The sequence below is a fragment of the Limanda limanda genome, chromosome 16 (assembly GCF_963576545.1).
Source record: "Limanda limanda chromosome 16, fLimLim1.1, whole genome shotgun sequence".
Classification (NCBI taxonomy): Eukaryota; Metazoa; Chordata; class Actinopteri; order Pleuronectiformes; family Pleuronectidae; genus Limanda; species Limanda limanda.
The window spans coordinates 2,749,593-2,763,006 of NC_083651.1; the positions used below are offsets into that span (position 1 = coordinate 2,749,593).

General features: G+C 42.9%; 1 protein-coding gene across 1 annotated transcript; it reads left to right on the plus strand.

The window, feature by feature from the left end:
* Window positions 1–1,263: 1,263 nt before the first annotated feature.
* esyt3 (extended synaptotagmin-like protein 3) lies at window positions 1,264–12,320 on the plus strand. Its single transcript, XM_061089047.1, has 23 exons — window positions 1,264–1,581; window positions 3,153–3,194; window positions 3,754–3,888; window positions 4,129–4,205; window positions 4,785–4,854; window positions 4,943–5,032; window positions 5,118–5,173; window positions 5,278–5,398; window positions 5,934–6,110; window positions 6,347–6,429; window positions 6,701–6,749; window positions 7,033–7,122; window positions 7,234–7,296; window positions 7,399–7,458; window positions 9,675–9,746; window positions 9,839–9,925; window positions 10,359–10,508; window positions 10,653–11,017; window positions 11,104–11,202; window positions 11,301–11,432; window positions 11,509–11,614; window positions 11,819–11,868; window positions 12,087–12,320. Exons 1-23 carry the CDS (start codon window positions 1,264–1,266, stop codon window positions 12,124–12,126), a joined length of 2,532 nt encoding a protein of 843 aa, XP_060945030.1. The 3' UTR covers window positions 12,127–12,320.
* The last annotated feature ends 1,094 nt before the right edge of the window (window positions 12,321–13,414 follow it).

Genomic DNA, 13,414 nt, shown 5'->3' on the forward strand with positions numbered 1-13,414 from the left:
CGCAATATAAATATATGATTGTTATGATGTGGTAATAAAGTTTGGTCTCCTCAGGTTTCTCTGAAAGTTCAGTGCGATATATTCATCATTGGCATTGCACGAATCTCTGGCTCCATCTGCAGGACATACTGCAAGGGTGCACATACTGTCTTCCCTCCTGTTGCCAAGATAAGGAGAAGGAAAACCTGGTGAAATCCTGCATGTGATGCGAATCTTAAGGAAAAGCATATTAGTTACTCTGAAAATTTATATTTAATTCAACTTCATTTGTTTTGTGCAAAATTACAACACACATTATCCCAAGGTACTTTACATATTTTACTGGGAGAAACCGCTAGAGCCAGACTGAGTGTTGTCGGCCATCTGCCTCGGCCGGTTTGGGGGTGGTAAAGAGGGGAGAGATAATAATAATGATAATAATGAGGGGCAGTAGAGTACATATATTTTTTTCCAGTCCCCTTATGAAACCACATTTTAATTCACTAGGTCCCTTAACATGTCAGACTTGAATAACAAATTATTCCATGACATGTTGATAAATGACCTGTCCCCTGATCCAGATCAACACCAGAGTTTTATGAATCTATGAATACACCACACAGCCATAAGTACATTTTCTGATCTTCGCAGATTATCAGTATCCAGGTTATTCTAATACAAATGACTGGATAACTCCTTTGTTTAAGATAACATTCCTCTGAAACGATATCAACGAGCCACTTGTCATAAATGTATATTTCTCTAATTTATTTAATATAAGTTGACCCTGTCCTGTTGTGTGTTGCAGGGCTTCTCTCCTGAGCAGCAGCAGCCTCCTCATTCATTCTTACAGCTTTTTATTCCCTGCTCATGTTTAAATAATCACCACGATCTGCTTATTTAGTTTGTTTAAGGCTCCAAAAAAAGGTCATTTTAAAATAAAAATCATATATTTTTTTAATGCAGGTAAAGTCTGCGTATGTGTGTGTTCATCCAGGTCCTCAGTGGTGGTGTGATTTGTATTCATTTTTACGGTGGACTTCCTGCAGCGCACCCGTCCCTCCCAGGGGCGCAGGGAGGCGCAGGTGTGTCCTACCTGTGTTTGGAGGGTTTCGAACACGGAAGTTTTTTTCAGAGAGCCACGGATCGTTTTACCCTGACACGCACACACCCAGAGAAAGAGAGAGAGGCTGCGCTGAAACAACACAACACAATCTCCAGTGTCCTGGCTGCGACCATCTGAACCCACCCCCCCACTCCACTCCCAGCGGGGGGTCCGACCCGATGGCCTCGGCCGGCGACCCAACGCCGGCGGGCGGCCCGGGCAGCGCAGAGAAGCTCAGCCCGTCCGCGGTCAACCGCATCCTCATGGAGGTGCTCGCACACTTCGGCCGGGCCATGGTCGTCTTCTACCCGGTGTACCTGACCGGCTACCTGGGCCTCAGCATCAGCTGGGTGCTGCTGTGCCTGGTGATGGCCACCTGGTGGAAGAAGAACCGCCAGCGGAAGGACGCGCGCTTCGGAACCGCCATCGAGTTCGTGGACAACGAGACCCACGTGATCAACAAGGAGCTGCTGGGTGGTCTGCAGATGGCAACATGGGTGAGTGGGCTCCACCCCCCCCTGGAGAACACACGTTTACTTTCGTTTACTATCCATAGAAGATGTTTTTCTAAATTACCCTTCATCGTGTGACCCAGTTTTCAAACTGATCACTACACTGTGACCGAGTCTGAGTTTGCAAAATGTACTTTTAAAAGGTTTGCTTTGCATGATGTTCACAATTCAACCCTTATTGGTCTGTATCTATTCATTACTCAAGAAGTAAAAAAATCGTGTCGTCGCTGTTGCTATAGTTTCCAGGACACTATAGCTCATCTGCACTAATGTGATCACCTGTAGCATGGTGGGGTGGGGGTGTTGGATCTCTGTCAGGGGTAGAGCAGTGGCCCCCTCAAAATGTCTGTGCACGTCCCTGGTAGGCTCACAATCATTCACAGGCCTGTACTGTTTGTAAAAAGGGGGGGGGGGGGGGGGACTCCAGCAGAACTCCAGCAGAACTCCTCCTCTTGTGTTCTCTGGTGTCATTGTGACAGTCAAACTAGGGACAAAACTTCACACATCCAAGTTGTGTAAAACAACACACTCCCTGTTGCCTTCACAACTATGAACTGAATTTGCCTGACGTGCCAGACTTGGGCGGAACCTCCTCATTCTCCGGGATGGGGAAGTTGAAGCCGCCCAATTTGATTACACCACACCCACACAAACACTGACTCATGGGGACCGGGAGAGGAGTAACTTCTGAGAAGAGTTCTTCCAAAGGCAGGGGAGGAGGAGATTTGTGAAATCAGCTCGGATTTTTGCCGGTGGGGATACTTGTGTAATGCAGCTTGCTGTGATTCAATTCAATTTGTACAGTGCCAAATCACAACACACATCATATCGGGGAACTTCACATAGTAAAGTTGAGATCTCACAACATTTTAATAAACATAACAACGAGAAAACACTTTGCCGTCTGCCTCGACCGGTTTGGATGAGCGAGGAAAAATGGGGGAGCAAGAAGGGTTGGATGGGAAAGAGGGGAGAGAAGAGAGAGAGGGAACAGGAACAGTTGTGTAACTGTCATATTTCAGATCTGTCATCATGAAAAAACTGGTATGAGACTTGTATTTATAGATTTTTTTTTAATAATAATAATAATAATAGGTGAGAAGTATCATTTCTAGATCCTTCAGCTCCGGAGTCAGAGATACCTGCAGGATGAGAGAGAGGGGGAGGAAGAGAGAGTTAGAGAGAAAGAGGAAGAAGGAAAGGAACAGAATGAGAGTGGAAGAGAGATAGAGAGAGAGGCAAAGGGGGAGTGGATGTGAGAGAAAGACAGGGTGAGAGAGAGAGATGATGAAGATGTGCCTCTGAGTTAAAATCTAAAAGAAAAGTTTGAACATATGCAGCTTTATATTTGTAGGACACTGAGCTGAGAGTTGGGTTAGTTTTTTGAATCTTGGATCTGGCCCCTTTTCCAGATCCGTGCCAAAGAGGTTCTTTAGGCCCACGTCCTGTAAATAATCAATTATTCATCAATCGATAGCCAACATCACATAAATGTAACTGGACATATTCATTCTGTTTCATTTCATTTTACTGAACTCTCACGTTTTGTTTTTCAGGTCCATTTCAAGGATGTTGAGAAAGTGGACTGGGTTAACAAGGTGCAGTATAAAAAAAACTAAAGTTTACTTCTGATAAAAATAAATGAACTCTAATAGGACGGAGCAAAACACATCTGTCAGATTTCACAGCTCTGAACTTTCCGGCCCAGCTGACCCATCATGTAGGAGTCCAGTCCACATGACATACATTGGAAGGGGCCCTCCTCATACATTAAAAATAGATTAGACAGATATTTATTATACTATTAAGACTATGAGCTCTTACATTTATGTATGATTGCTGCTGTACCGTAAGAAATTGGCAGAGAAACGCTGTTGGACAGTCAAAGTTTCTGTAGGTTCTTAAAAAATATGAAATACCACAGAACATTATGAACTAGGTCTTGAATACATTTACGTTGGTCTTAACTTTGGTCTAAAATTTATCGATTGAAAGATTCTGGTGATAAAAAGTCCTAATTTAACTTGTAAAAACCAGCAGCACCTCTGACAGTGCTTTTATGTGTGACCTCCTCTGAGTAGATCAAGTTAAATGATATTATTTGCCGTCTCGATGGAGGCGTTTTCACTCGCTGTGTGTTTTGTCTCGTGTGTCCAGGTGTTGGACCAGGCCTGGCCTTTCTTTGGGATGTACATGGAGAAGCTCCTGAAAGAGAACATCCAGCCGGCTGTCAGGCTCTCCAACCCCGCGCTCAGAATGTTCTCTTTCACTAAAGTCCACTTTGGACACAAAGTGAGTTGAACATTGTTTTCTTCCCATAACTTCACACTCTGATGTCGCAGCCATTTTAAATCTATGGTCAGTTAAGTGAGTGGTTCCCGAACTCAGAGAATGTGCGGCCACAGCAGGGGCCACTCCTCAAACCCTTTTCAGCTTCTTAAGGTTGTTTACTGCCATGTCACTGCTGTATCTCGTAGACTAATGGTGTTAGTGTTTCATTAAAGAAGCTTTGAAATGTTTCCACCATTCCAGCCTCTCAGGATCACTGGGATTCAAGCCTACACCCATGAAGTGGATCAGAGGGAGGTGGTTCTGGACATGAACGTAAGGTCTGTTTCGCACATACATTATTTTTATGTATACATGTGTTTTGATTCCCTTGTACTGTAAAAGCAAAACAAGTGTGTAAAATACTTCTTTTACACCAAAATGATCTGGTATTTCCGGGGTTGTTTAACACGACTAAACCTGTTAAAAAAGGCGATGAACTCCTTTCTCATTGCCTCATTGAGAGTATGCCTTTCTTTGTTATTTCCCATGTTTGATGACAAGAGCGCACTGAAAACTTAGGTTGTGGTTGATAATATAAATTATTATACAAGAGGCAGAATCTCTGCCACCATCAGCATCCTCTCTGAACGGGGGTGCACCTCAGGCTCTGCAGGCGCTGAACCACCATCTCTACCTGAGCTGATAGCGAGCAGCACCAATGTAGCGGCTCAATGTCGTTTCTGCTGAAATTTGTGTTCGGGTGGTTTTCGCTTAATGTTTAAATTGTGTTTTTTAATGAGTTATGGCAATTATGGCAAAGAGCAGGTGATATTTCTTCACAGGAAGACAAACACAGGCATGAATGTTGTTTTCCCGTCCAGTCGCTTATTTCTCACTGGCCCTGTTTAACTTGGCAGCTATGACGGCGATGTGGACATCGACACTGTGGTGAAGCCGCCCGTCACAGCCGGCGTCAAAGGCCTTAAGGTGAGCATGATCATTTCCCTGTTCCTATGCACGACCCAAACCCTCCGCATGCTGTGTGTGTGTTCACGTCTGCCGTGAATCTTTCCAGCTCGAGGGGATGCTGAGGGTCATTCTGGAGCCTCTCATTGGTGAAGCACCACTAGTGGGAGGAGTCACCTTCTTTTTCATCCGCCGCCCGGTGAGTGTTGAAAGATGTTCTCTTTCATTTACTGTGGAGCCATGTGTTTTAGAAATGTTTGTGACTCTTCGATCATGTTTTTCAGACCCTACAAATCAACTGGACGGGTATGACCAACTTCCTGGACAGTCCTGCCTTCAGGTCAGTTTCCCCCAGATGTAAACAGAGTTACTAAGGTCGTCTGAGCATTTGACAGTTCTGTTATTTGGTTGTAAAGCTCTCTCGCTTCATCTGTCACCTCCCAGTTCGTTGTCTGAGGAAACCATCGTGGACATCATCGCCTCGCTCATGGTGCTGCCGAATCGCATGTGCATTCCTCTCATAGACCAGGTCAAAGTGGACCAGATGAGGTTCCCACTACCCCGAGTATGTAAGACATTCTTTACATCTCATGTAGGAACATTCACTGCAGCATTTTTAAACATCAATATCATTACTTATTTTCAGATAAAAACCCTCAACCACGATTAAACTTTGCAACTTTGGATTTATTTTTCCCACAATGCTGCCTTTTTCAGTTTTTTTTCCTATCTTTGTTCAAACGTTTGGTCTTTGAGTTTGAGAGCAGGACATTTTGGATTTCTGATTTCCCATACAGATTTTGATAAAAACCCTGCACTCGCACTTGAATAAACCCGGCTGGTGCTTAGACAGCAGAAGTTTCACACGCACATAAAAGCAGCGTGATTGCAAGAAGCGCTAAAGCTGGAGCACAGGGAATCCAAGGCTATTTGAGTGAAACCATTTCAAAATATGAGTGTGAAATCAATAAACCTTGCTCCCCAACTGGAAGACCACGCTCTTGAATAGAGATAGGAAAAAAATGCATTCCTTTTTATAAAATGCTATTTCCTAAATCTGTGAAAAATGCTCTCAGTTTAAATCATGCTTTCCTCCTCAGGGCGTGGTGAGGGTCCACCTGCTGGAGGCCAGAGACCTGGTGGCGAAGGACACGTACATGTTGGGTTTAGTCAAAGGCAAATCAGACCCCTACGCCACGCTCCGAGTCGGCAACAGTCATTTCAAAAGCGAGACCATCAAAGAGAATTTGAACCCAACATGGAATGAAATGTTTGAGGTGAGGTGACACTAATAGTTTTTCATATACTCAAATCCTGCCTTTATTCTGATATATTCTGATATATTATATATCTTTGTCAAAGCTGAAGACAAATCTTTGTTTGAATGTTGTCCCCTTAGTTTGTGATGCTTTTCTCTACATTTTTAAATTAAAAGTGCTGAACTCTTTTAAATCGACTGCCCCCTTTTGAAAGAGTCTCAGTAAGAATGCTCCTCTTTTCTACCTGTGTTTAGTTTGTTGTCCATGAGGCGCCGGGGCAGGAGCTGGAGCTGGAGGTGTTTGATGAGGACACAGACAAAGATGATCGCCTCGGAGTGTAAGTTACTGTCTATCAACACAGAGGATGATCAATGTTCATTTGTGTTGTCACTGTTCCATCACTCTTTGTTGAGCATATTTGACAATTATGCTGCTGCCACGTCCCACCATGACACTACATTTCAAAGCCGTTGGTAGTAAAGGATGCATTTTAATGTCAAAGCCGTTTAAAAAACATTATTGGTTTGAGTACTGTGTAATAATTTGTCATTTGTAATGAAATAATGAAAGATAAATTAATGTCTTGACACGTGGCCTTTCTGCATCAGGTACAACCTTGATTTTGGACAAGTGAAGAAGGAGAAGGAAATGGATCAGGTGAGCTTTAATGTAATAGTGTGGCTACACCTAATACAGTTATCTGATATGTACAGTTTCCCTCTAATGTATAGGAATTACAGTGGGATTCACAAAATGATTGGCAGCCCCACAGGATATCACTGTTTCCTACCGTTTTGATCAAAATATCTATAGATTTCACAATTACCTGAATGGAAAAATCCCTGCGATATGAATGTGTTTGTGACAATTTTAACCAGTTTGTTTGCTAGATAAAGTCCTGTGGACGTCACATTGTTGAATGAGTCTTTCACTGTTGCAGTGGTTTCCTCTGGAGGGCGTCGAGAATGGAGAAGTTCATCTCAGGCTCCAGTGGTTTTCACTTGGCACTGACCTCAGCCTGCTCAGTGAGGTACTGTAGCCCCTGTTTTGTTTAAATCTAAGCAGTAACACTTTTAACTCAACTTGACAGCCACCAGCAGGTCTTTGTGTAAATTACTCTTGTGCCTTCACTTGCTCTCAGTCTGCAGATGGCAGTGCCTGCGCGATGCTCGCGGTGTACCTGGACAACGCCTCCAACCTGCCTGTAAGTGGCTTCTTCTAACTGATGTTGTTGAGGGCAGATGATACAACATGATAGAACCAATGTGGTGATTGTGGTGTGTTTTTTTTGTGTGCTTGTCCACAGAAAGACCAAAGTGAGTTCACCGACAATCAAAAGCACGGGAAGCACTCGAAGGAAGCTCGGGTAAGAAGAGTCCTGATCAAGCTTAGACTCTTAGTCTTCTGCTGGTCATTTTAGTTCTCCCCCTCAATCTCGTATTTGGTATTAGCTATAGCTTGAACCTAGGGGCCCCAGACCCTTTGAGGCCCCCCTGCAAATAGCTAAAATTGTTGAATTTAGATTTCTTGCAATTTTTCTGTGAATATTTTAACATTTTGGGGGATTGAGAAGGCGTTTAAATGATTTGCTGTTATGACTAGTAAACTGTATCAAAGACTAAAATGTCCTGTACATATAATATTAGATATTGTTTGTGTTTAGGCATATACACTATATGTGTATTGTGTGTTTTTGCATATGCTTAATATATAAATATAGTTGTGTTTGTCAGCTGCATATATATATATATTTAATTTATATGAATTAGTTAATCTCTATACAAAAAAAAAAAAGAAACAGAAATTTTAATTTTTTTCTGTCCTCCGCTATAGAAACATCAACATACATTCGTACACTATCATTATTCAAAATCCTCACCAGTCCACTACTGGTCATATCCTGTTTTGCGATGGTGCTATTTTTCAATCCTCAATAAGAACCAAACAGTTGCCGGCCTGTATTGGATCACACACAGTTTATATGAGGACGCTTAATCCTGGGATCTTTGGTATGCACAGGCCCAACCCCTCTCCCAACACAACCTGTTCAGACAAAGGTTTTACCACCGGACATCAACCATAGGGTGTGAGGGAGACTTCAGTGGTGTTTTCTCTCTTATTTAACACACTGTCTTATAGGTTGTCAAGTACTTCTTGGACATTTACTCTGATAAGTTAAACCAAACAGTCAGGTAGCTTCTCTTTCACTTTACTGCCTTACATCTGATAGTTCCCTTGATTCACCTCAGTGAAATCAGATACTGTCTGACGGTGCTCCAGGTGTATTTGCCCTGGCTCAGAACTGGTATTTCCCGTTTGTCTGGTGCGTGTCTGTCAGTCTGAGTGGGTGTGTTATTACCAGCTGGCGTTCATGTGGCTGGATTTCCTCCCTCACCTGAGGCGAGTTTCCCTGGCGACAGAAAAATGCAGAGAACAGCTGATTTGTTAGGGAACCTTTATGTGTTGATATCTTAACCGGTAAAATCAAAGCATTCTATACTGCATAGTACAACTGAATGGCTGCCAATGACATGACTCTACAGTCTTTAAACTAAGTGCAGGAATGATGTGAGGAAAGTGTTTGCTCTGACCTTGTCTAAAGGGATAGTTCACAGACAAATGAAAGATCTCTCATTATCTGCTCACCTCTATGCCGATGGAGGTGGTGGGTGAAGTGTTTCAAGCTTTACCCTTGAAGCTCCAGAATTGTTGTGTGGACTCAAACACTGCACCCACCTCCATCGGCAAAGTAGTGAGTAAAGAATGAGTGAATTTTCATTTTTCAGTGAACTATCCCTTGAAAATCTCAGCGCTCATAACTGCCATGGCATTTGAACGCCCCCTTCTGGCCATTGTATGAAAACACATTCTCAAAGTGAAAAACACAGAATTCCCCCGCTTTTAGGTTTCATTATCCTGGAATGTTAAAATGAAGGTCAGACGTTGCCGTGCACCAGCAGCAGATACCTCCGTCATAATGGAAGGTTTCTTATTGCCAGTGCAAACATCTGTTTCACGGGTCCCAGATGGCGAGCTGTGTCTGCGCTATGTTGGGAATGTAGAAGCTACCGAACCTGACAGACATCCCACCGCACCAGCACCAGCTTGTTGACTTTCGACTTCTGTATGAGTTTAAAAATAGCATATTAATGGCAGTAATATGTCGTACAAGGAATCAAGCACTGAAAGCAACTGATATATGATCAAGTAGTTACACACACTTGATCATTATGTTGTTTTTGCAAATTAATCATTTCACATTTTTGACAGTGGTGGCAAAAGACTAAATACTTTTGTCCCTGCAGCTTAATGTAGTAGTCTGCATTATAGGCAGACAATGGGCGGAGGTAGAGGGGGTTGTCCCCTGACTAGAAGGTCGGTGGTTTGATCCCCAGCTCCAAGATACTGAAATCCCCCATGACTATGAATGTGTGTGTGAATGGGTTGAAATGACTTGTAGTGTAAAGAGCTTTAAGTGGTCACCAAGACTTGAAACGTATATAAATAAAGCCTATTGCCTAGTGTTATAGAATCAATAACCAGTGAGTCACTGCTTTGGTTTCTGGTTCGCTTTGTTTTCAGCTCACCAGGAGAACTCCCGATCCCAACTCCTTTGTGGAATTTTCCGTTGATAAGGAAGTTCAGAAAAGCAAGGTACTGATCTCGTATTTTTACTTCACAGGTCAGTAGTTGTCGGTCTCCCTGCAACTAAAACAACTCCTTATTGTCTTTTTTTGTATCCACAGGTTGTGTTTGCGTCCAAAGACCCAGTGTGGGAGGAGGGCTTCACCTTCTTTGTGCACAATGTGAAAACACAGCAGCTTTCTTTGCAGGTTTGTGAAAATAAGACTGTATTAGGTAACTCAGTTCTGCCTGAAACACAGTATCCATCGCTGTAGAATATATCTCTCAGATCTGAGTTGAAGAGAAGTGGCCAGAATGTTAATAATTGATAATTGAGAAAAAAGTCATAATATTAGAAGAATAAGTCCCAAAAGTATGAGAATAATGTTATAATGCAATGAGAAAAATCATAATATTACAATAATAAATCGGAATCCAAAGTCTTGAACCAATCTTGTTGTTTTTGGGGAACTACAAAGTAAATGTTCCTCATTTTAACGCAGGCAACAGGCTGAACTCTTTGATACACCCCCTCTAAAATGACATGTGGCCAAAAGTCAGATATCCTCAGGAGGTAATGATACAAACTTGAATTGATTCACTGCTGAAACATTCGTCTATCTCTGTGTTCTTGCACTTCAGGTGAAGGAGCCTGAGAAGAAGACTCCGCTTGGCGTCCTGAACCTGCCCCTGACTCGCCTCCTCCACACCGCAGAGATGAGTCTGGACCAGCGCTTCGTGCTGGAGCGCTCTGGAGCAAACAGCCAGATTAAGCTGAAGGCCACTCTCAGGGTGAGTTCATACACGCATCACAAGTTTAGCACAAAGATCTATCTCCTATGCTCTTTAGCTGTTATCTATTATTTAATTATGATGATAATTATAATAATTTACATTCATTTTTTAAACTCAGCCGTGTCCTCAATCCCACAATAGGTTCTTACTAAGGACATGCCTCCACCCAAGATTATCCCCAGTCCTCCCCCACAAGTCAATCAACAAAATGCACAGGCCAACCAAGGGGGTGTGGCCTCTGCCTCCGCCGCTGCCTCCTCCGCTCCAGGAGTTTCCAACAACAGCAATCCTGCCGCCAAAGCTTCATCTTCCAACCAAGCAGCTGATTCCCCGAGGGTCCCCAACGAAGATTATTTTGCTCACCGCCGCGGCTCCACAGCCAACGAAGCTGTGCGGCCGCCACCCACCCCGTCGAACATGCGCCGGTACGACTCCCACAGCCTGCTGTCGGAGAACTCCATCTCCTCGTCGCGTTTCGACATCTCGGACGGGGCCTCGTATCCAGAGTGAGTCTAGTGTTTACCTACTGCATGTTCCAATGTGTCTTTTTCAGACCTTTCCTTTTCACCTTTCCACCTTTTTTTTTAAACAGGGCGCTAAGGACACATCAGGGTTCATTTGGGGAGATCCACCTGACTGTGCGCTATGCCTCCCTGAGGAACAAACTCATCGTCCTGGTTAATGCTTGCAGGTACACCCGAAAAATCCAGCCAGGCTCACATTTGAAAAAAATTGACTAATGTAACCCTGGTCCATCAGTAATGTAACCCTTCCATCTGTTGCCTCCAGGAACCTGTTCCCCTGCAGTGAGAGCGGCACAGACTCGTATGTCCGCCTGTATTTTCTCCCTGACCAAACCTGGAGACACCGCAAGACGACACATGTCAAGAGGAAGACAGTCAATCCCGTCTTCAATGACAAGTACGATTGTTTTCAGGTCGCCAGCCTCACGTCGATACTGAGGTCGAGACTGAACCCTGACCTTCTCTCTGCGCAGGTTTGAATTCGACGTGCCACTTCCGGAGGCGCAAACGCGGAAGTTGGACGTGTCGGTGAAAAACAACAAAATGTTCCACACACGGAAGAGAAAGGACATCGGCATGGTAGTTAATACTAGTTGTTTTCGTTCCTCATAGAAGAATTTCAAAGTTAAGGGCAGTTAAAATGGTATTGTTAGTGTCACTGATGAGACGAATGCACAGCCCCTAAATCTCCATCTTCATTTTGTCTCAGTGTTGTCCCTGTTTTAGTGTAATGTCTTAATGCAGACCCAATGCCCTGACTCCAATTTCTGCTTATTTCCACAGGTATTAATAGATCTTTCCCAAATAGACCTGGTCAAAGGCACCACAGAATGGTAAAGTCCCCGGTTTTCTACTTCTACACGATTTGGATGAAACAGTAGCTGCAGACATGTCTGTGTTTTGTTCGCGATGGGACGTAATGGCTGTAACTGCCAGGCACAAACAAGTTGTCAAAACAATAAAAACAACTTGTCACTATGTATAGACATGTATGTGTTCATGTATAACTGACTGAATTGTACGAATACTTCTCATCTCTTTCCTCCTACAGGTACGAGCTGTCCCTGCCTGGGCTGAAGAGACCCAGCTGAAGGGTGGAACCACAACACAGACCAATCTGAATATTCCTCTGTCTTCCTTATCACCACTGCTCAGATGAAGGTTCTCCAAATGCAGCACCACCGTCCGTCTCAGATACTGGACATGCTCGGTATTTACATGTCAAAGTCTGTATAGTCACAGGCACGCACTGTATATTTGTAATATTCCAAGCTCCAAACCTACTTTTTACTGGGAAATAAATGGTTTTAGTTCTTCTTGTTTCACATACAGAGATTCCTTTTTAATATACCATAAATATTCTAAGTTTTATGACGCTGTCATCCTGGTGTCAGCAGTACTGACAGATAAGGCTCCAGACAGTTCCTAGATAATACTAGCACAAGCTTTGTGTTAATGTATTTGAATTTATTTATTTTGATGGGCAGAAACCAAATAATTTTCAACAAAAATGCGTTTACAAAGAGAAAAAAATAAATATAATAGACCTCTTTACAGGAAATAGTAGATAAACACAGGCCTTACCAATGACATTAAAAAAATGTAATTAGCTCTGTTCTCTTAGGTACAGAAACGTATTTATCTGAAACACCTGTGGTTACCATAGACTTTATAAAGATGGACGACTTGACAGCTTTCCAAAAGTGAAGCCGTCCTGGTGGTTGGATGCAGGATAGGTCATAAATCCCGCCTCCTCTATATGAGTGGATGGGACGTGGGACAAACTGAAAAGTCAAAGTACAGTAATAGTAGCCTACTCATTTTTCTGGTAAGTTTGGTTTAATACGGAGAGTTATTTGATGCTATAAAAACATGGTGGAGAAACGAGACTCTGCAGCGTTTCTGGATTTTTTGACTTCATTCCTTGATAGTCGGTGGAAGTGGAGACTTACCGTCCATCTTTATACTTGGTGTCTCTGGCGTTAACCTGCTGTTTCCTGTCAAAATGGCTGTTGCGTAAAAGGTTGATCCATTCGAAAATATTTCTACTCCACCAATAAACAAGGTGATGTCTTTATTTTTTTCGAGTTGCTCGAAGTCCAAGGTTTTTGTTGTCAATTCGTAGTTCATGACATTACATTACATTTCATTTAGCTGACACTTTTATCCTAAGCGACTTACAAAAAGTATTGTTTGTAATAAAAAAAGTTTTATGAAATGTTTTAACTGTTAAAAATTTGTTGAAGCGAGTCAATGAACATTGAGGAAGAGTTACACGCTTTAATACACATTGACACCGATATTTCCATATTAACCCGATAAAGAAAATAGTCTTAATAAGACACTGCCTTGTTAACAGCTTGTTCTGATCCCCTCAAT